Below are 18,943 nucleotides of genomic sequence, written 5' to 3'. Positions count from 1 at the left end.
TTTTGTCTTCACGACTCCCTTAAACCGTTGTTAATTGTTTGAAAGACGATTTGTATACTTGGATATTATGCGCTAAAGATGTCCCGTCTTTCCCCATCCTACTATATTATTTGATCTGTCAGCATTGCCCAAACAGCAAATAAATAATTTAGAAAAACATTCTTGTTAAGGTAATAATACTAGCAAAATTTACGTATGTCTTTTTCGGGAAGTCTTAAAACACGAAATCACAAATTGCTTTTCTTTATATTATAGAATTCACGTGTTCACCATTTATAGCCCTCTGTTGTTGAAAATATACAAACAGAGTTTATATTATGCGTGCACAGCCAATATTTCCCTATACAACCTTATTCATTGACTGGGCTAACCGATGAGTTTTGTGACGAACCTGATACAACTATTTAATTACCATTTCAAACTAACTTCAAAACTGACAATTTATAAAGCCGTTTTTATTACCAAGCATACTCGAAATCACGAAGAGTGTACAAAGTGCTCTAACTGAGCTCTCAAATCAAACTGGACAAGATTGAAGTCCCTTCCTGAATCAATACCACTCGATATTGGAATAGGCGTTCATATGATAACGTAAAACTGAAACCAGTATTGTATTCTTTAGCAATTACTGATGCAATATGTAGCGAATACATATCGTACCGATGAATGCCGCAGAAAACGCGAATGGACGATGAACCCAGGAAAGAATTCCTAAAAAGACGCAGGTGACGCTATACGATGCTATATGTAATGATGTTTCAACATATAATAATATGCCAACATTAGGTTGGTTACTTACAAAATAAGGATTAACCATAATATATGTTATATATAGTAGGGTGGGGGAAGATGGAACACATTTTCAATATATTTTTTCGTCTTATTTGGTTGTAAACAAAAATCAATTAAAGAATAATAAAGAATAAAAATTTATCCCCACGACCCCTATAGACCGTTGTTAATTGTTTAAAACACGATCAGGATACTTGTATATTATGTGCTAAATGTGTCCCATCTTCCCCCACCCTACTATATGGCGACCGAAAACTGTTTCACACTTAATTACGCAGGCTACGCGCGTCTGCTGATTATCGTATGCTGGGGATATGCATATAGATAAACTATAAGAATATTATCACTAATGAGTATTTCTATTAATCGGAATGTGTTCTTACCCTAATGCCTATATATGGTGGGACTGTAGGAGACGACACACCTTTAGCGCATAATATTTAAATAACCAGGTTGTGTTGTAAACAACTAACAATAGTCTATTTTCGAATTTGTTAAATGTTCTTTGTTTGCCATCTAAATGAGACAAGTAAATAAATAGAAGGTGTCCCCCCCCCACCCTACTATATATACACTTTCAATAAGAGATAGTCTGCACAACATTATTGGGTGTTATATAGCAATAAGGTGTTAAATTACCCATTGGGGAACAGGGTATGAATAGCAATGTCGCTTCACACAAAAACAACTCCGCCCTTCTTACATGTTTTCTGTGGTGTTGAAGTGTTTATGGTAAAAACAGGTTAGCGTGGAAGGCCAGGTACAACAGTGCAGATTAATTATTTAGAAATGTTTAAAAGTAATTAAACTGCATTTAAAGGCATATTTTTTTATACAAACTGGTTTAATGCACTAAATATAGGCAGTTCAAAAACGTTCACAAACTTTAACCTATTTTAATATAGACGGTAAAAGTTAGATATGAAAATGAACTGGTAACACTTATTAATATTAAGTATCAGCGTAAAAATATGACAACCAGCAGTGAACAGGAATGGAGAATTTATCGAAAGAAATTGGAAATGGATTTGTTCAATATGAGGTACAGGGTGTTGTTTTTATAACGGAAAGATTATAGAAAATGGAACATCAGTTTTGCTTCTATGTTCAAAATTTTAGGGAGCAAATTCATGTTAAGTCACTTATTTTAGTTTAGGTACGACAATTTAACCGTTTTAGCGTTTCAACATACCATATACGCAATCATTCACGGGACAATTGCTGGTGGTATCGCATGGAAATCTGACGCGACCCAGCCATGTTGTATGACCTCCCGTGGCAGTTTTCCACAATGTTCTGTATGAAAGCAGTGGTATTAAGTTACGAGTCGATGTACATTGGGAACGAGTGTTTAAAAAACAATTTCGCAAATGTTTTTCTTTGGCGGCGGGATGTAGAACGGTTCTGTGATTATTGTGGTACATGACAACTCATTTCAGACAAGAAACTACAATGAGTGAGGTGTTTACAGCAATAAGGTACTGCTTGTATGCGATGCGAACCGTAAAACTGTGTGAAAACGACGCTGGTATAAACTTACGCTTCGTCCTGCCGGTGTTTCGATATTTTACACGCGCCTGAGGATTCGTACAAGACTTGGTTTTGAATTTAAAAAGCGCAGTATTTATTATTAGCGAGTTCCGAAAGTTCGGTTTAATTAGTTGTTGTGATGAATTACTACTATCATGTTGCTAATTTCACATATTTCGTGAATGAGTTAAATCAGTATGTTTACGATTGTGAAAGGTAATAACTGAAAACATGATACTTTAAGAATGTAGCCAAGCTCCGTTTTCGAATAGAAATAATAAACAGAAAGCATACGAATAACAAAATGTATATATATATAATTATACAGTAGGGTGGGGAAAGACGGGACACCTTTAGCCCATAATATCTAAATATCCTGAACGTTTTTTAAACAATTCACAACGGTCTATGGGAGTCGTGAGGATACGGTTCTATAGTTCTTTGAATGTTCTTTGTTTACTACAAAATGGGACGAGAAAATGGAATGAAAAGATGTCCCATCTTCTCCCACCCTACTATATAGCAGTGTTTCAAATAAGGTAAACAGATTTCGAATATAACTAAGCCATGGTTGTGTTTATAGATGGTACCAGGCGCGGTCGTTCCAACAAATACCACGCAATACAAGAACTGAAGGCTCTCCTTTGAAACCGAAAACCTCGCACACCAGAGGCGCCCTGAGACGACCACCACCAACCAGGGCGGTAGTGAACAGAGTTCCCGATGACGAAGAACTCGACCCGAACTCTTCAACGCCGTACAGACTACCGAGGCTTCCTGACGTGCTTCCTGCGCCACCGAAACCTAAGGAATATGTTTACAAACAGCCACGTACAGCGACGCATTTCCTCATACATAAGGATCCAAAGTAAGCATTATTGGTATACTTGACAAATAACCAAAAAGATGAACCATTTTTTAAAGACATTGTATGTGCAGGCACTCTTCACCGATGCCAACATGCACAAGTCCTGATCTCAGGATCAAACCAAACAGTACTAAGTGTCGACCGATTACACAGAACGCGCGTGCAAAAATTTTGTTCCAGACCTGGCCCCACGGTAAATTTGTTTGAAAGAGGTTATCAATGTGAAATTTAATCTTGGCTGTGATTCATTACAGAGGGACCTAAATTACACCGTTTGTTACCCAAGATAAGTCAACCGGGTGGAGTTGTCGTTTTAACTGACAGCCAGCCGAAAACACCACCGCAATCAGAAGAGGAATACAACCTTTTACCACTGTAAGCTGTGCATTATTTTATATTAATAACAGCCCAAGGTTACACGCTATATGGCGTTCACGTCTAACATAAAGTGTGTTTTAACAGATTAGACCAGCGTACTGAACGGTCGGTGGTCATCGCTAATATTAAAGACTTCCCGGAAAGAGTGGTCACAAAGTTCGACAGGCAACTTAACTGGCAACTGTCGCCTTATACTAACAAGAACTTTGACCGACAGGGTCTCGGGCCAAACCAGGGCCCATTTTCGAGAGAGCTACCGATTAAATGTATGCCCCCAAATACTTGGTTAAAGATGAAAATAAGGCATCGGACGATGGGGAAAATGCTTTCTTAATTAAAAAGACATAATATGGCTGTTGATCGGTGTCACTGCCACGCCATTCCGCTGTGCTGTTGAATGATTGTGCAAGTAGCCTATGGCAAATTGCAAACTTTTGTATAACAAAATATTAAAACAGAATTGAATTCTTTTTATTTAGGTAGTTGTTTATAAACAGGTTTGATTACGTTCACGATCAGTCATCGTTATAGGTATAGGCTAAATATGGCTGCTCGGTAAGTGGATACTTTATAAATCCCTTGATATATATAACTTGCTTTCTATTCAATTATATTCTAGAAACCTGTGATTATTTAGTGCTGAGTGCTGTAACCGCAACCAGCAAACATACTCGATATGACGGAATGTTAGAATTAAAAGGAAGTATCGTATTAGACTCTTAGAGGGTTTCTACTTCACTTTAGTCAAAACATTCAGCGGTAGTTGGTATTATCATAGTTTAATAAAGAAGTTGTATTATTAAACTATGGTATTATGTACTAAATCTGCAAGAAACTTTTGTCTTTACGATGGTTCAAAGTTATTTTGACATCAGAAGTGCATTGTTTGGCGGATTGTCACCTGAAGGTTGACACTGCCACTGTTACAGCAACAAGCTCTAAAACTTCACATCTGTCAAAATGTTGTTCATTTGTTGAGGTCAAAGTAGTTTTTTAAAGATACGTTTGGCGCTGATTGTATCAGGTTTGTTGTTATTTGAGTACTAGTGACAATCCTTTACACTAACATAATCGCAATTAGGTGTGGCGCAGTTTAATGTTGTTAATTCTAATTCAGAACCTTGAAATGTAAGGTCTACGTTTAACGTTTCGCCAGATATCGTTGTAAATTTGTCAAAACGAATTCTTCTTTGGCTTACCATTGTTACGTTTGTGCGCAGGAATCAAAGTTTTTATTTAAACGTTACATTTAGCCACAAACAATGAGACTTTCAGCAATTCGCCAACATGGTTTTGGTCACCTTGGTGTTAAAGTGAACAAGCAAATCATCTATACAATGTCTGCATTTGAACAAAATCCAATCAAAGGTGTCGTCAGAAAGGGAGTTCCAAATATGATACGCCGAACTAGAGAAAGCTTTTTCGTGATTGCTATTCGTAAGTGCCTCTATTTATATCAAAAGTTCATAACTTAGTGAAAAAGTTATAGTCTCTGTAATTGTAAAGACTATATGTGTCATCCATCACTTCGTCTTCATTTAATTTGTTCTTTAATGTACAACAAAACTTGTAACCGCAATATTTTTGCAGCTGCGCTGTTGGCATACATGGCATATGACTGGGGTGTTACAGCTCAAGCAAAACTGGACCGAAAAGATCCAAAGATGTATGAAAATGATGTTTAAAGGAACTCAGTGACAAATCCTCAAAAGTTCTTAATATGTTTTGAAATAAACCATCTTTATAAAGTTTACAACACATTTGCTAATAGTTAAAAAGCAGAATTAATAAGCGATTGCGATGATGCAGGTTATTTTAAAAGTTATTTTGATTTATTATTTTTATAAATAAGCGATTGCGATGATGCAGGTTATTTTAAAAGTTAAGTTATTAAAACAAATTTATGTGCAGCATGATTGGAGCGCCTGCCTCTTAACTGAGGTTGTGTGTTCATCACTGCTACTGTTGCTGCCAAATGTGTCATTGGGCAAAACACTTTAATTAGTTCCAACCTAGTAGTCACTTGTCAATATTTTCAGCCATACATTAGTAAAAAGAAATAATCACCCAAAGTTATTCACTTATTAACGAATAAAGCAATCTATAGTGATATACATTACACAATAATTAGGTTTTAAGTGGGGGTATTAAGTGGGGCTTTGAATATCCTGGAATACTTTATTTCTATAAATCAGTTTATTGACACTACAATAGTAGCCTTGGTGGATCATGGAGCTATAAAATGATAAAAAATGTGTCAAGCTAATTTTTTGCGCTGTTACTACATTTATTCAGCATTATCATCAATGCTTCTCCAAAAAGGTGTTTATCTGATGTTGGTAAAACAACTTAAGCTGATAGCCTTTCTGTACAACTCTGGACTGTAGACTAATTCTCAAATTACTAAAACTGTAATCATAATAATATGCAATAATGCAGGTTAAATTTATCAGCTTTCCTGTTAGTACTGTTATAAATATAGCAACAATAAAGGATAAAGTACTGTGTAGTAGAGAAAACACGGTCTAAAAATTTAAAATAAAATATACAAAATGCTTCAAGCTGCTACTGATCCAAATATAACATGCCAAATTGCCAAGTTCAAAAATCTCTTTCCCTCACACTGTATCTACCCTGCCCCGGTGTTCCAAATCTGGGACAGTTTCCAAAGGCTCTTTGCAATGGAAGAACTCCTGCATGTTTTTTACAGGACCTTGGTCAAAGGGGTTACTAAAGGAGCCGTTGCCATCTTTCAAGTAATCATACCGGCGATAATTTAAACGTTCATTTGTTGTGATGTTGGTCATTGCTTGGTAGGTCTAAATAAATTAAAAATTGTCAAAGTAAAAGTTCAATAATGATATACTTATTACCTGGAAAACTCACCGTGAAAAAGACGAGTCCTGAGGTGACAACAGTAAATAATGCCATTATAATTCCACCAACAGACAAAATAATATCAAAGCCTATATGCTTGTACATGTACCACACAAAGTAGTCGCCAGTTAATAATGTGAACCACATTCCAATCAAAAATAAAAGGAAGTAGTGCCTGCAAAGCATGATGTATGAAACAAATACCAAGTACAACTAAAATTAGATTAACCTTTTTTTAAGAAATTAGTTTACTACAAATTATGTTCACGAAAAATTCTACCTGTTTTTATAACCAACCACATTGTATATGTACGGACAATAGTGATCAAAATGCTTAACACATCTGTTGGTAACACGACAATGTTTTGCTCGCAATGGACGGACAAGTCTGCATGTGTGGCAAAGTCTAGTAAGGGGATTTTGACCTTGCTTCCATTCATCAAAGAAAGCAACCTGTTGTTAAAAAAAGTCCACAAAAATGAAGGTTAATGAGTCAGAGGTGCTTAATGGAGAACATACAAAGTAATGCAAACTAAACAGTTTCTCATTAATTCTGTAACAAGCTTCATATTAACATCCTGGTTGTATTATGGTACTGCAGCAACCTGACATTGATCTGTATCATATTTTTGTGGCAACATACATTAACAAAAATTAAATGGTTTCTTATTAATTAAATGGTTTATATTAGCACCATAGTTGTTTGTTTATGCAAGAAACAATTGTGTAGCATGGCACCAACCTGACGAAGAGCTTGATCATATTCATCCACATTTTTTGAGAGGAAACCAGGATCCATATTGTGTGCTTTTAGCAGCGCGTACCACATAATCAACCTGCACAGTGCAGATAATTGAGCAAGTTGGTTGAATTGAAATCAATTTTCAGTTAAATATTACTTACGTATTTATCCCAAAAAGTAAGTGCACGGTTCGAAATTCCATTGTGTAAGGCAAAACTTTAAATAAATAACACGGATATCCATACAGACAAGTGGCAATAATGAAAAACATAAAAGCATTTTTAGTTTTTCCAGGAGGTCCAAAGAAAATTGTCCTAAAAATGTTAAATATCAATATTATTAAAACAGATGTTTCCGAACCTTAATTATACAGAAGTTAACTCACTTAAAGTCAAATGTTGGAAGGTAACTATTCCGACTAGATTTTAAGCTTTCAAAGTAGGAAAGAATCTCCTTATATTTTCTTCCCTTGGCAAGTTTCAATGGAGTATTACCATTATGGTCTTCCAAGTTAATGTCAACACCATCCTCAAAAAAGACACAAAATCTATTAGAATTATTAAGGACTGGTAGTGTGAACTTGAGTTGCTCTTTTCAAAAAAAACAAAATTCATATTGACAGTCAGTGCAAATTTAAACAAGCAGAGCTTTTACCAACCAAAATGTGAAATATAACTATATAGTTAGTTTCTGTAATAATACAAAAAATCTCTTAAGGTACTACCTATGAATTGAAATTAAAACATTTATACAAGAGTGTCTTTTTACGGCCAACAAAACTGCACATATTTTCAATATATTTACACATTGTACCTGTTCACACAGCAGCTGCACAGTTAATAAGTCGCCACTCAGTGATGCGAGATGCAAAGAAGTTTGACCAAAATTATCTTTCTGTTTTGGGTTAAATCCGGAGTATATGAGAAGCCTTGTGAGTTCACATTTACCTATATAAAAATAAACTTTATGAAAATTAATGTTATTAATCATGAAAACAAGTTTTAAACAGTCACAAAAATAATCACTAAGATGAAATATTGAATTTTGCGAATTGGGCCAAGAACTAATGGTCAAGTCGGATGATTCTTGTTATAAAATAATAGTCTGGATCAAGTGGTACAAAATACGTAACAGACAAGAGTTTAATGAATTTTATTCTAAGAGATTTTTGTTTCACCTAAAACGTCATTTTCAGTTTTATTTTTAAATTGAATCTTATATCTAACTAAACAACCATTGTTAACCTTTAAATGCAGCCCACATAAGTGCATTGTCTCCTTCTTTATCCGTTATCTGCAGTCGAGCACCTTTTCCCATAAGAAATCCAGCAAGCATCGTTCTACCATATTGTGATGCAATAATCAAAGGTGTGCAACCTTTGTTGTCTACACTGTCTATTGAAATTCCAGCCTGCATAAGTAACCAAATAGAGTGAAATTTTAAAGGCGTAATATAAGTTCATCCCACCACTGGTGACCAGTAAAAACATGTATTTTAAAACACTTTTGTGTGTCCCTAAAACCTAATGTGTGATTGGCGAAAATACTGATGTACACAATACACATAAGAATTCTTTGAAATACAATAAAAACCAAATCTATCATTGCCAAGATATTATAATACATAAACATAACATTGTAAAAAATAGGCATTAATAAAAGGATTGCTTGATATGATAAATTGTATCTAACCTATAGAGCATGACCAATGGCTGATTAAAGCACACCAACAGTATGATACTACAATTCTAATCACCTGTAGTAAGATATCCACCGTTGAAACATGACCATTAACACAAGCCCAATGAATTGGCTGAGCACCTAATTGATTGTTTGCAACAATATCCAGTGGTGCCTGGCATTAAAAACAAATAGATATTAATACAAATACTGCAACACTTTACTTTCATATTATTGATGAAGCATATATAGGTCAGTTTAAACAAGAAGAGCATATACCACACATTGATACCTTGATTTGTGCAAAATACCGTACAACATGATTATGTCCCCCTAGACAAGCCCAATGTATTGGTGAATGTCCATCTTTATCGTACTGACTGAGGACTCCAATACCATCTCTATCAATTATATCTTGCACTGGAATCAGAAGTCTGAAAAACATAAATAGCAAGATAAGTTGTTATTACAATTTTAAAAAACTGATGCACTATGCTTACCCGAGCTTGGAGAAATGAAATATATCTTGAACCAAACGCATTTGTTCCTTTGCTGCCTCATCCATCTCTGGTGACAATTCATTGTTTTGTTCAACCCCATCTTTCTCCTGTATATCTTCATCATTGGTAGATATTGCTGTGTAACCCTTTGAAGTTACGGCAGACGCCATGTGTATGTTCTCTTGTTCCCAGTTATTTGGTGTAAAGAAGTTCTAAATATGGTAGTTTTGACGTGATTCCTACAAATTGTAAAATGGAAATCGTTTGGCGGTAATCCTTTAGCTGGTGGCCACCTAAAATTTTAGTTTTAAAATGTTCCTTACGTCTCCTTGATACCCACTGTGGAATTTTTTTTTTCAAAAAACTCGGGCGTTCGTGTCGGAAATTAATTTTTAAAATGCGCGAAAACATGCTTCGTCACGGTAAGTCGTCTGATTTGCCTAAGGTTAACGATTTATTACGTCACAATCGCAGTATGTTACGTCACAATAGTGGTATACTACATACGTTACAGCCTTGTTTTTTCGCACTGTTTTAACGTAGGAATCAAACGTAACAATACGCATTCTATGACGTAATAATCCAACCTTGGTTTAATTCATAACGACTGGTGTGGAAAATACGGTGACGAAGCACGATTTCCCTCACTTTCAAAGTTAATTTTCGACACGAACGCCCGAGTTTTTTCAAAAAAAATTATACAGTGGGTATCAGTGAGACCTAAGGAACATTTTGAAACCAAAATTTCAGGTGGCCACCAGCTAAAGGATTACCTCGTTTGGCACCTTTTACATACATTTAACTAGAATTTTTATATTTTTGCAGAAAAAATGCATGAAAACACTTAAACACCATACATACGCATACGTCATAACATACACCTATACTATTTTTTGTAATACATACAAACATATAGTCTTAATTACATTTACAACATTAATAAAGGACAAAAACGACATTTTTTCAAAGTTCGGGCACAACAAATAATTACAAATACGTATAAACTACCAAACTGTCGTACAAATTTAAACCAAACTACTTATTGCAAGAAAATATTTTAACGATAAAATTCCAAACACAAACAAACATATGATATCTGTGATTTCTTCCAACGATCGTTCTGCATGACTAAATTTTGCCCGCGTGTATATTATTTTTATTTAGAAGGGGAGTTGCAATCGCTTGTTCTGTCGGCAATCGACTCGAACGTTTCACAAATCCACAGTTGTAAGGTCTACTCTAGGCGATCCATTTTTGTTCTAAAATACAGCTACTCACTTTGTAAAGTAAACTTTAACAGATATTCAAAAATGGAGACGAAAAAGGTGTTTGACGGTAGAAGTCTAAAAGTTCTTCGTTTTAGCATCTTAGATGAAAAAAGTGAGTTTTCCTATCCGTTTGACTTTAATTTTGCAATTTACTTGCTGCAGTATAATTGTGTATACTAATCTAACAATAATATATATATATATTTTAATACGGTGAATGTATATCTTAATTTTTTACCAATTATGGTAATTCCTGAAGCTGTGTCTCTTTTCTTCCATGTGTTAATGCAATTTTTAAAATTATCTTAATCCTAGTATAGGTATTTTGTACAACTACGTGGGTCCTAAACTTCTAGTAAAACTACGGGTTGCAAACTGGATGTTCGCAACATTTTGCATTTCTGGTCGGAATAACAGGAATATTTGCAGCCAAACCGTAGTTTTATTGGAGTCCCCATTATGTTAATACTAAATTATATATTGGTGGTTTCTGCTTTTCGGACAACTCTTTCATCTCCACTATGAGTCATTATTGTCTAGTTACTCTGGTCCTAATTAGTAAACTAAATTTTTCAATCATAGTTGAATGCTACCCTTGTTTGAATCCATGTACAAAAAATGTTGAAAAGAAAAAAGGCAAAAAGTTCCGATGTCATTTTCACTGCCCAACCTGTGGTAGAATCATAACAAGAGCTTATAATTTTCAAGCACATTTCAGTAAGTGATGAAGAACATTGAATTGCTGTACAGAGACTATGCAAGTACACTTGTATATGGTTTATACTTATCTAAACTTCTTTATTGTGTTGTTAAAGTTACTTAAAACAAACAAAAGCAAAGTAATAGTAATCAAATAGTATAACAGATTTATGAATACTGATAAAATTATAGAAACATGTTTGTATTGAACAGAACTCTGCTATGTAAAACATCAGTGTTATGGATTTGAGTCGATTATATCGGAACAACCGGAACCAACAGAAGTTCCACCCATTACTGAAAGCCCAGTAAAAAGTACGTTAACATGCGATTGGTCACAGTTTCTGTTATTTATTCAATAAATGCCTTATTTACTTGCCAATTGAAATTGTTCCTTTTCGTATTAATCGCTAGGTAAAAAACATTTGTTTTTCCAAATGAGACTACCAGTATTATTATAGTTGAACAGTTATGCTAATAAAATTTTCTGTTTCTGTTTTCAACACTGTGTTTTATTTTAACACTATATTTATATTTTCTTTATTTTATCTTATGATTATAATATATATATATATACAATATCAATTTGATTGTATTATGCTTATAAATGTTTCAAATTTGCTAATTTAATTATTAAAATGTTGGATTAGTTTATAAACATCTCAAATCATTGATTTCAAATCATTTTAAAGTTGAGTAAACATACACTGTTGCATTTATTTGTTTCTTCTTTTTAATCATAATAATAATTTGTTTATTTTCTTTTAAGTAGCTGTTAATTTGATAGGGTTAAAAATGCTGGATATTTTTGAAGTCACTGCTGAACACTTGGAAGTATTGGAAGGATTTGTTGACTTATTCAAAGCTAATCCTTACGTGCTACACTCGGACAAATTAAAGTTTTTCTACAAATGGCTTAAAACAGAGTGAGTGTAACATTGGTATTTGTAGCAAGTTTAGATTTATAAAGACTAATTAATTTCAGTGCGAGAAATGCTCTTTCTGAAATATCATCAGAGCCCGATGAACCTACAGATGATGGTAACTTGTGAAATTAATTCGAGCTAATTCTATCATAACCTTGGTCACTTTTTTTTCAGATACATTATTTGAACCAGAAGCAGAGGATTTAGAAGAAGTTACTTTGCAAAGTCATCAACCTGTTGGTAGTAGTGGTATTGTTAAACAGGAACCAGATGGTGTATCAAAAGTTAACTCAAAAAGAAAATTTCTAAAGTGTCAGATCTGCAATCGCTTGCATAAATCTGAAAGTGCTGCCATTCGTCATTATCAAATCTTCCATTCTGACAAACGGGTTGAACACAAATGTCCTCGATGTGGGAAAGTGTATTATGATAAAAAATCCCTTTATAAACACAATAAGAGGAAGAATGGGTGTTATATAAGTAACATTACATTTAAAGACATAGCGTGTAAAGTATGTAAAGAGAAGTTTACCAACCAAGAATTATTGGACATGCACCTCGAAGAAAAACATAAAGGGGCAGATTTATTTTCATGGAAAAACGATGATGCAACCTCGGAAACAAATTTAGTTGAAAACTCTTGTGATAATTGTGGAAAAATATTCTTATCTAATACTTTATTGCAAAAGCATTACTTGCTTAATGAATGCAATGCAGTGTATTCATGTCCACTTTGTACAAAAGTTATAAAAAACAAAAGGTCAATGCTCAGTCACTACGCAGAATGTCAACATAATTACCAAAATTCAAGCCCATAACGTAACATTGGCCTAATAAGTCTGTTTATTTCTTGTGTTTTTTAATGATATTTTTAAGTACGATGCACCAGTTTCTATTGTCCAGTCTCTTACTTTGAATTTTTAATAATAAAATTTATAAACAAATGGTTATAAATTGCAGATGCAATAGTTGGTAAAGGTTATGCAAAATTGAGTCATTTATTCCCAAACTGCTCAAGACATTGTGTAACAAGCATGTTGGAAGATGTGGGCATAACAAAGAAAATAATAAAGACCCTTCGGAAATGTGTTAAAATTTTTACACAAAACCCAGAAATATTAAAGTGTCGTGAACTGAATTTTCTTCATGATTGGATTGTACAATAGTAAGTTTTCAAATTAAATTTTCAAATAATTGACTAATGGTATTTTATTTGTTTTCAGTGTAGTTGAAACTGATTTTGATTCACAGGCATTGTCTGGAGTTCAGACAAAAATATGGCCCAATGATATGCAAGTAACAGTGGAGGTTACTAGCTCAGGTACATATTTTATATTTGTCGTTTCACTGAAATTAATAGGATATTTTGCAGATGATCTATGTGAAACACAAAATAGCACAACCAACCAGATACCACCAAAGGTTTATTTAAAATTATGTTTTATTTCATGGTGAAAAATTAACAAAATTAATAAGAAAACAAATGATACATAAATCAGTAAAATAAACATTACTGCATACTAATCTTGCAATCCTGCGAACTTTAACTGTCTATTCAACCACAAATATACCATATTTAAACAAATTTTAGGTATGGGAAACTTCCAGTTTTGATCGTATATATGACCTTAGTTCTTCTCAAACCAATACTGAAAAACACCTTGACCGAAGAAAAGAAGATTTAGTTAAAAGGCACAACGAAAATGATATGTTGGCTGGAAAAACATGTGATTGTAAGAATGGTAATAAGATTCATTTTGATTTGTTTGCAGTAGTTATGAAATATTTCATTTTTAAATAATCTATGCCTGCCACAAATACAAAATTTAACAACCACCAAATTTTAATAAAAATGCTTTTTTAAGATGCAGATTTAGAAGAACCAAAGGCCAAGCTTGCAAGACTGTCGGTGGAAAAGTGTGGAAACAAATCAAGCAAGAAGATGAACTTAGCAAAACCTTTTCAATGCAGAATTTGCCTTAAAGATTTTAAAAGCATCAGTGGCCTAGATATCCATGTAAACCAACACACTGAACAACACAAGTTTGAATGTTCATACTGCGGCAAGCAGTACCTTAACACTAGTGGTTTAAAGTATCATCTCAAAATATGTACCAAGACAAGGAAGAGAGAAAATTTGTTAGCAGACAATAAACAGGCTTATCAAAACTTGCTAATAGATTCTGTTAAATTGACCAGAAAACATTTTTTAAAGTGTGGTTTACCCTTCCCTTCTTATCAAAGTCTAGACCTCCACAGCCTGGAGGATTCTGAGAATGAAGATGTAGAATTTAATAACACAAAAAACAATGAGTTTGCTGTATATGATAAAGACACCAATACATACAGCCTCCCATGTTACCATAAGTGTACAGACACATTCAAACGCAGATGTTCTGAAACAGGTTTTTGTTCAAAACAAAAATCTCCAAATCATAATAAGCAATACAAAAAGTTGCCGTTTGGGTGCAAAGTTTGTGAAATGAATTTTTGTGATGCTAAGTTGCTTAAATCTCATTATGCAAGTTGCAATAACTCTTCCTAATACATAATAGTTAAAAACTTTATAAAGTATAGCTTAATATTTCAATACATTCTTTGTTTTGCTTGTGCTATCTGTTGTTAACGTGCTTAAATACTTTGTTGATAATGATATCAATATGAGAATGATGTTCATATATTAAAGTAGATCATTTCTATAGTCTTTGTTATTTCAAGTGCAGAAGAAAATTATTTTTACCTTTAAAAGTGTTTTTTTCAGTTACTGATTTTAAACCAACACATTGTTGACAATGACACACATAAGATTTGTAAAATGTACATGAATTTATAATGTATCGATTTCTGGGTAAGACATCATGTAACCATCATGTTGGAAAAAGCGGGAATAACTAAGAAAAAGGTAGAAGTTCTTAGGGAATGTGTTAAAATTTTGACACACAACCCAGAACTATTGAAGTCTCCTGAATTAGATTTTCTGCACGATTGGAATTCACAACAGTAAGTCTTATCTTTTACAAAGCATGTGCCTATTGTCATTTATTGTGTTTAAGTGCGGCAGAAACTGAATCCCACAAAAAGAAATTGTTAGGAAATCAGAATAAACCAACTTCTGACAAGAAGATTGTAGTTGAAGTTTATTGTACAGGTATGAGTAGCATATTGTGTTTCTTTATTAAATTGATAAAAATTCATGCTGCGTTTACAGATGACCCAAGTGACACGCAACGAGATGACACAAACAACCGAATAAAGGCAGAGGTTTATGTTCTTTATAAATAATTATAAATCAGGAGAATTTTTTTAAGGAAGTACTGGCACTGTTAAATTTAACACAGCCTCAAAAGGAATGAATGTAACTTTTTTATCGTAGTGGGGCAACTACAGTTGTTCTGTTTAATGGATGTTGTTTCATACAACCACTTACACGTTACTACATTACTTTGTGTAAGTATTTTTACAATGTTTATGGCTGACGATTTAAACTACCCATAAGGCTCCACTGCGTTGGACCAAATGCTGTTAGATGTATTGCTTAAAGACACATACACCCACAATGGTAGCAGTGACGGGCCTTGAACCCATTACCTCTGGGTTATGTGCAGGCACACTAATTGCTGTGCCACACCAGTAGACAAACATACAGGAGATTAATAAAACCCATATTGAGCCTTAAAACAAAGGGAAATAGTAATTTAACAAAACACAATAGAAAAAAATGCTTCTTCATGTACAGCTCTGGTAATTTTCAGTACAAATTTTAAAACAAACAATCAATGTTTTCAGGTTAAGAAATCTTTCAATAAACCAAACTCTTCTACAATCAACCATCAACAAGACAATGAACACAAACAAGGATTTAAAAGTTGCAAGTTAAACAGACAATCATTTAAAGGTGAACAAATAGAGTTTGATCCGTAATCAAAGTACGAGGAATATATTCTTTTATATTTACTTTACATCATTCCAATTTGTACAGTTTAATAAAATGTGACAAAATCAGACTGGTACTGTTAGTTTTGCCAATAACATTAAATATTTGTTATTATTTATGGCGCCGTGGTATAGTGGTTAGCGCGCCTGCCTGTAACCCAGAGGTAATGGGTTCAAGGCTCGACGCTGCTACCATTGTGGGCATATGTGTCCTTGGGCCAGACGCTGAACGGCAATTGCTCCAACCCAGTGGTCACAAATGGGTTGTCTAAATTATCAGCCATACATAAAAAAATGAATAAATTCCCCCCAAATAATAATTACCAACAAAGTAACATACATGGTAACTCGTAAGATGGCACGAGGTATTAAACTCGTGTGATAACGACTGTTGTTTTCCGGCCACGCGAGGATAAAGTAAGTTTCATTCATTCATTTATTTTAGAAGATGCTGATTTACAAGAACCAAAACCCAAGCAGCCCAAACTGTCCGTAGGCGACAATCAACATAAGTCAATCAAGAAGACGGATGAAATGAAACCCTTTCAATGCAGGTTTTGCTACAAACATTTTAAAAGCATCCAAGGCCTAGATAGTCATGTAAACAGGCACATTGAAAAAAATGTGTATGTCTGTTCAATCTGCAGTAAGCAATACTTCCATGAAACTAGTTTAAGATCTCACCTCGAAGCGAAAAAGTGTTCCAGGCAGAATAAATCGTATAATAGATTTGCAAAATATGATGCAAAAACGGATGTGTACAATTTCTTGGGTTACATTTATTACACTGAAGCATTGCAATGCAAGCATTGTAAAAAAGTTTTTTGTTCAGAAAAAAAATATTTCAAACACGAGAAAAAACATAAAAAGCCATTTGGATGCAATGAGTGTAGAACTAGTTTTCTTAATGCTAAGAAGCTTAGATCCCATTATGTAAGTCATCATATTTTTCAATAATTTTTGCAGTATGCTATGTGTCAGGAAAATGACTTATTATGTTTAATTGTGCAATTATGTTGATCTATAACCTCCGTTAAAAATTACATCCTCCTTTAATGTAACATTTTTCTTGACTTTACATTGATATCAGTGTACGATGAATGAATGAAATATAATAATCATTTTTTGTTTACAGCTTATGTTTTTCAATACACACTTTGTTTTGTTTGTGGCGTTGAAAACTGTTAATATGACTAAATGCACGACCACAAGTTTCACATATGTGGGGCTTAAGATTTTCATGAACAGCTGTGATGTGCTTCTTAAGTGTACTTGGGTGGCGAAAACTTTTTTCACATTTTAAACACTTGTATGGTCGCTCCTTTGTGTGTGTCAGAATGTGATGATCTGCAGTTGCTTTCATTCTAAAAGTACGTGGGCAGAAACTACATGTATAAGGCTTTTCTCCTGTGTGAACTGACATATGCGGTCTCAATCTCTCATACTTGGCTGTGACAAAATCACATTGCCAGCAGTGGAAAGGCTTTTTAATCCCATGCACAGCAAGTGCATGTTCTTTTAATAAACGTCTCCGTTCGAAATGCATTCCACAAGCTTGACAGGTTTTATTTTCTTCATCCGCCACCACTGTAGTTCTTTCCAGTTTATCAGCAGGTTCAACTATCATATAACCAGGTGCATCAGAATCTATATCTTCAGCGTGTGTTGCCCTATGCATCTTCAGGCTTGTTTCAGAGCCAAACTTTTTGTGGCAAACATTGCAACCAAAAGTTCGAATGACTGTACGAGCCAAGTGATATTCTGCTTCAGTGTTTACTTTTCTTGATAATTCAATCTGTTTTTCTAGATTTTAGAACATTTAGAGCTGTTTACCTTATATAGCCATTAAGCTACTGTTAAAATTTAAAATAAATTTACAAACCAAGATTAGAGAAGCAATCTTCCATGACATCAAGTTCTTCAGCATTATCTTCCTTGTCTTGATCACTACTCTAAAAATATGTAAGTCAAATAAATACTGCATGGGCTGTTATAACAAAAGATATAACTAGAAAATGCTGCAATACCTTAGGCGATTTGATTCTTGTCACTTCAACATTAATCAGTTGTGGAAGGCATGCTTAAATTTAAAATTTGGTTATTGATCTAGTTTACAAATCTGTGCTATGTACTTATTACATAAAGTTGCCAGCAGTTTGTTCGGACTAGTATAACATTTGAAATATAAACTGGTGCACTTACTGTTTTTACAATTTAATAGTACGTAGATAAAAGTCAACAGGTTTTCTGTTTCATACATGGTATAACTTCTGAACTTGCTCTGTCTTTGTTAATACATTCAATGAATGCACTGACCATCACCTGAATTAAAACCTGGACCATCAATCTGTTCTTCAATGTTTTCATCTTCTTCACTCAGATCAACATAACCAGGATCTTCAATCTTCTGAGGAAGCTGGGCTTTTAAACTGTGGAACATAATCTGTTTTGTAAATAATGCAAGATGCTAGTCATGCTTATATTATCTGAATGACAGTACCAATACAAAATCATAGTCTAAACACAGGAAAGGGAAAGAAAAATATTTTTTAAATTCTGTATTTTATGCAACTGTAATATTCAATTCACTTACTCTTCCAAAATCCATTCCCTTACAAAGTGCATTTCATTTTCATACAGCACACTAGGATTGAACTTGAACAATTCAATGAATTCTTTAAGAATCAGAAGTTTTTCTGTAGAGACATCCAAAATGTCCAACATTGCTTAACATTTGCATTAACTACAGAT

The 18,943-nt window shown here is 33.9% G+C and overlaps 7 protein-coding genes across 18 annotated transcripts; 5 read left to right on the top strand and 2 right to left on the bottom strand.

The window, feature by feature from the left end:
• The first annotated feature begins 569 nt into the window (after positions 1-569).
• On the top strand, positions 570-4,040 carry LOC149740041 (uncharacterized). 4 transcript variants are annotated; one of them, XM_089871460.1, is made up of 5 exons: positions 570-725; positions 2,906-3,190; positions 3,262-3,383; positions 3,445-3,565; positions 3,653-4,040. In XM_089871460.1, exons 1-5 carry the CDS (start codon positions 667-669, stop codon positions 3,900-3,902), a joined length of 837 nt encoding a protein of 278 aa, XP_089727586.1. In that variant the 5' UTR covers positions 570-666; the 3' UTR covers positions 3,903-4,040. The 4 variants fall into 4 exon arrangements, with proteins under 4 accessions (XP_089727586.1, XP_089727585.1, XP_089727587.1 ...); XM_089871459.1 differs by lacking the exon at positions 570-725 and adding an exon at positions 1,647-1,834; XM_089871461.1 differs by lacking the exon at positions 570-725 and adding an exon at positions 2,111-2,270.
• Positions 4,041-4,711: 671 nt separating this feature from the next.
• Positions 4,712-5,324, top strand: LOC149740040 (cytochrome b-c1 complex subunit 8-like). Its single transcript, XM_089871477.1, has 2 exons — positions 4,712-5,005; positions 5,159-5,324. Exons 1-2 carry the CDS (start codon positions 4,831-4,833, stop codon positions 5,251-5,253), a joined length of 270 nt encoding a protein of 89 aa, XP_089727603.1. The 5' UTR covers positions 4,712-4,830; the 3' UTR covers positions 5,254-5,324.
• Positions 5,325-5,994: 670 nt separating this feature from the next.
• LOC149740039 (uncharacterized) lies at positions 5,995-9,637 on the bottom strand. The gene is made up of 11 exons (XM_089871392.1): positions 9,367-9,637; positions 9,159-9,300; positions 8,943-9,041; positions 8,432-8,597; positions 8,001-8,134; positions 7,573-7,715; positions 7,349-7,501; positions 7,188-7,281; positions 6,726-6,898; positions 6,455-6,620; positions 5,995-6,387 (listed from the first exon to the last, which is right to left on the bottom strand). The coding sequence occupies exons 1-11, from the start codon at positions 9,534-9,536 to the stop codon at positions 6,187-6,189; spliced, it is 1,641 nt and encodes a 546-aa protein (XP_089727518.1). The 5' UTR covers positions 9,537-9,637; the 3' UTR covers positions 5,995-6,186.
• Positions 9,638-10,508: 871 nt separating this feature from the next.
• LOC149740038 (uncharacterized) lies at positions 10,509-13,220 on the top strand. The gene is made up of 6 exons (XM_089871411.1): positions 10,509-10,746; positions 11,217-11,351; positions 11,547-11,648; positions 12,103-12,259; positions 12,319-12,374; positions 12,434-13,220. The coding sequence occupies exons 1-6, from the start codon at positions 10,677-10,679 to the stop codon at positions 13,075-13,077; spliced, it is 1,164 nt and encodes a 387-aa protein (XP_089727537.1). The 5' UTR covers positions 10,509-10,676; the 3' UTR covers positions 13,078-13,220.
• On the top strand, positions 13,202-14,960 carry LOC149740037 (uncharacterized). 6 transcript variants are annotated; one of them, XM_089871432.1, is made up of 5 exons: positions 13,202-13,424; positions 13,483-13,580; positions 13,632-13,681; positions 13,851-13,992; positions 14,131-14,960. In XM_089871432.1, exons 1-5 carry the CDS (start codon positions 13,294-13,296, stop codon positions 14,802-14,804), a joined length of 1,095 nt encoding a protein of 364 aa, XP_089727558.1. In that variant the 5' UTR covers positions 13,202-13,293; the 3' UTR covers positions 14,805-14,960. The 6 variants fall into 6 exon arrangements, with proteins under 6 accessions (XP_089727558.1, XP_089727557.1, XP_089727556.1 ...); XM_089871431.1 differs by having other exon boundaries at positions 14,125-14,960; XM_089871430.1 differs by having other exon boundaries at positions 13,851-14,001.
• Positions 14,961-15,110: 150 nt separating this feature from the next.
• Positions 15,111-17,358, top strand: LOC149740036 (uncharacterized). Of its 2 annotated transcripts, none has more exons than XM_089871452.1 (5): positions 15,111-15,259; positions 15,313-15,407; positions 15,468-15,520; positions 16,046-16,154; positions 16,641-17,358. In XM_089871452.1, exons 1-5 carry the CDS (start codon positions 15,129-15,131, stop codon positions 17,147-17,149), a joined length of 897 nt encoding a protein of 298 aa, XP_089727578.1. In that variant the 5' UTR covers positions 15,111-15,128; the 3' UTR covers positions 17,150-17,358. The 2 variants fall into 2 exon arrangements, with proteins under 2 accessions (XP_089727578.1, XP_089727577.1); XM_089871451.1 differs by having other exon boundaries at positions 16,638-17,358.
• On the bottom strand, positions 16,952-18,926 carry LOC149740035 (uncharacterized). 3 transcript variants are annotated; one of them, XM_089871444.1, is made up of 5 exons: positions 18,786-18,926; positions 18,509-18,621; positions 18,220-18,272; positions 18,075-18,144; positions 16,952-17,995 (listed from the first exon to the last, which is right to left on the bottom strand). In XM_089871444.1, the coding sequence occupies exons 1-5, from the start codon at positions 18,914-18,916 to the stop codon at positions 17,322-17,324; spliced, it is 1,041 nt and encodes a 346-aa protein (XP_089727570.1). In that variant the 5' UTR covers positions 18,917-18,926; the 3' UTR covers positions 16,952-17,321. The 3 variants fall into 3 exon arrangements, with proteins under 3 accessions (XP_089727570.1, XP_089727571.1, XP_089727572.1); XM_089871445.1 differs by having other exon boundaries at positions 18,515-18,621; XM_089871446.1 differs by lacking the exon at positions 18,786-18,926 and having other exon boundaries at positions 18,395-18,573.
• Between the last annotated feature and the right edge of the window lie 17 nt (positions 18,927-18,943).

This window comes from Ciona robusta, chromosome 2 (assembly GCF_009617815.1).
Source record: "Ciona robusta chromosome 2, ASM961781v2".
NCBI classification, from domain to species: Eukaryota; Metazoa; Chordata; class Ascidiacea; order Phlebobranchia; family Cionidae; genus Ciona; species Ciona robusta.
This window is presented reverse-complemented; position numbering and strand designations above follow the sequence as displayed.

Excerpts from the sequence above, each read along its gene's own strand:
- LOC149740035 (XM_089871444.1), bottom strand. The coding sequence starts at position 18,916 with ATGTTGGACATTTTGGATGTCTCTACAGAAAAACTTCTGATTCTTAAA. Across the intron at positions 18,622-18,785 it reads AGGGAATGGATTTTGGAAGA|TTTAAAAGCCCAGCTTCCTC; the intron begins GTAAGTGAATTG and ends TATGTTCCACAG. Across the intron at positions 18,145-18,219 it reads CAAGAATCAAATCGCCTAAG|AGTAGTGATCAAGACAAGGA; the intron begins GTATTGCAGCAT and ends ACATATTTTTAG.
- LOC149740036 (XM_089871451.1), top strand. The coding sequence starts at position 15,129 with ATGTTGGAAAAAGCGGGAATAACTAAGAAAAAGGTAGAAGTTCTTAGG. Across the intron at positions 15,260-15,312 it reads CACGATTGGAATTCACAACA|TGCGGCAGAAACTGAATCCC; the intron begins GTAAGTCTTATC and ends ATTGTGTTTAAG. Across the intron at positions 16,155-16,637 it reads AAACAGACAATCATTTAAAG|AAGATGCTGATTTACAAGAA; the intron begins GTGAACAAATAG and ends CATTTATTTTAG.
- LOC149740040 (XM_089871477.1), top strand. The coding sequence starts at position 4,831 with ATGAGACTTTCAGCAATTCGCCAACATGGTTTTGGTCACCTTGGTGTT. Across the intron at positions 5,006-5,158 it reads CTTTTTCGTGATTGCTATTC|CTGCGCTGTTGGCATACATG; the intron begins GTAAGTGCCTCT and ends ATATTTTTGCAG.
- LOC149740039 (XM_089871392.1), bottom strand. The coding sequence starts at position 9,536 with ATGGCGTCTGCCGTAACTTCAAAGGGTTACACAGCAATATCTACCAAT. Across the intron at positions 7,716-8,000 it reads TGCAGCTGCTGTGTGAACAG|GATGGTGTTGACATTAACTT; the intron begins GTACAATGTGTA and ends GTCTTTTTTGAG. Across the intron at positions 7,282-7,348 it reads TTACTTTTTGGGATAAATAC|GTTGATTATGTGGTACGCGC; the intron begins GTAAGTAATATT and ends TGCACTGTGCAG.
- LOC149740041 (XM_089871458.1), top strand. The coding sequence starts at position 2,462 with ATGAATTACTACTATCATGTTGCTAATTTCACATATTTCGTGAATGAG. Across the intron at positions 2,539-2,905 it reads TATGTTTACGATTGTGAAAG|ATGGTACCAGGCGCGGTCGT; the intron begins GTAATAACTGAA and ends TTGTGTTTATAG. Across the intron at positions 3,191-3,261 it reads CTCATACATAAGGATCCAAA|GCACTCTTCACCGATGCCAA; the intron begins GTAAGCATTATT and ends TTGTATGTGCAG.
- LOC149740038 (XM_089871411.1), top strand. The coding sequence starts at position 10,677 with ATGGAGACGAAAAAGGTGTTTGACGGTAGAAGTCTAAAAGTTCTTCGT. Across the intron at positions 10,747-11,216 it reads TAGCATCTTAGATGAAAAAA|TTGAATGCTACCCTTGTTTG; the intron begins GTGAGTTTTCCT and ends TTTCAATCATAG. Across the intron at positions 11,649-12,102 it reads TACTGAAAGCCCAGTAAAAA|TAGCTGTTAATTTGATAGGG; the intron begins GTACGTTAACAT and ends TTTTCTTTTAAG.
- LOC149740037 (XM_089871429.1), top strand. The coding sequence starts at position 13,294 with ATGTTGGAAGATGTGGGCATAACAAAGAAAATAATAAAGACCCTTCGG. Across the intron at positions 13,581-13,631 it reads AGTGGAGGTTACTAGCTCAG|ATGATCTATGTGAAACACAA; the intron begins GTACATATTTTA and ends GATATTTTGCAG. Across the intron at positions 14,002-14,124 it reads AACATGTGATTGTAAGAATG|ATGCAGATTTAGAAGAACCA; the intron begins GTAATAAGATTC and ends TGCTTTTTTAAG.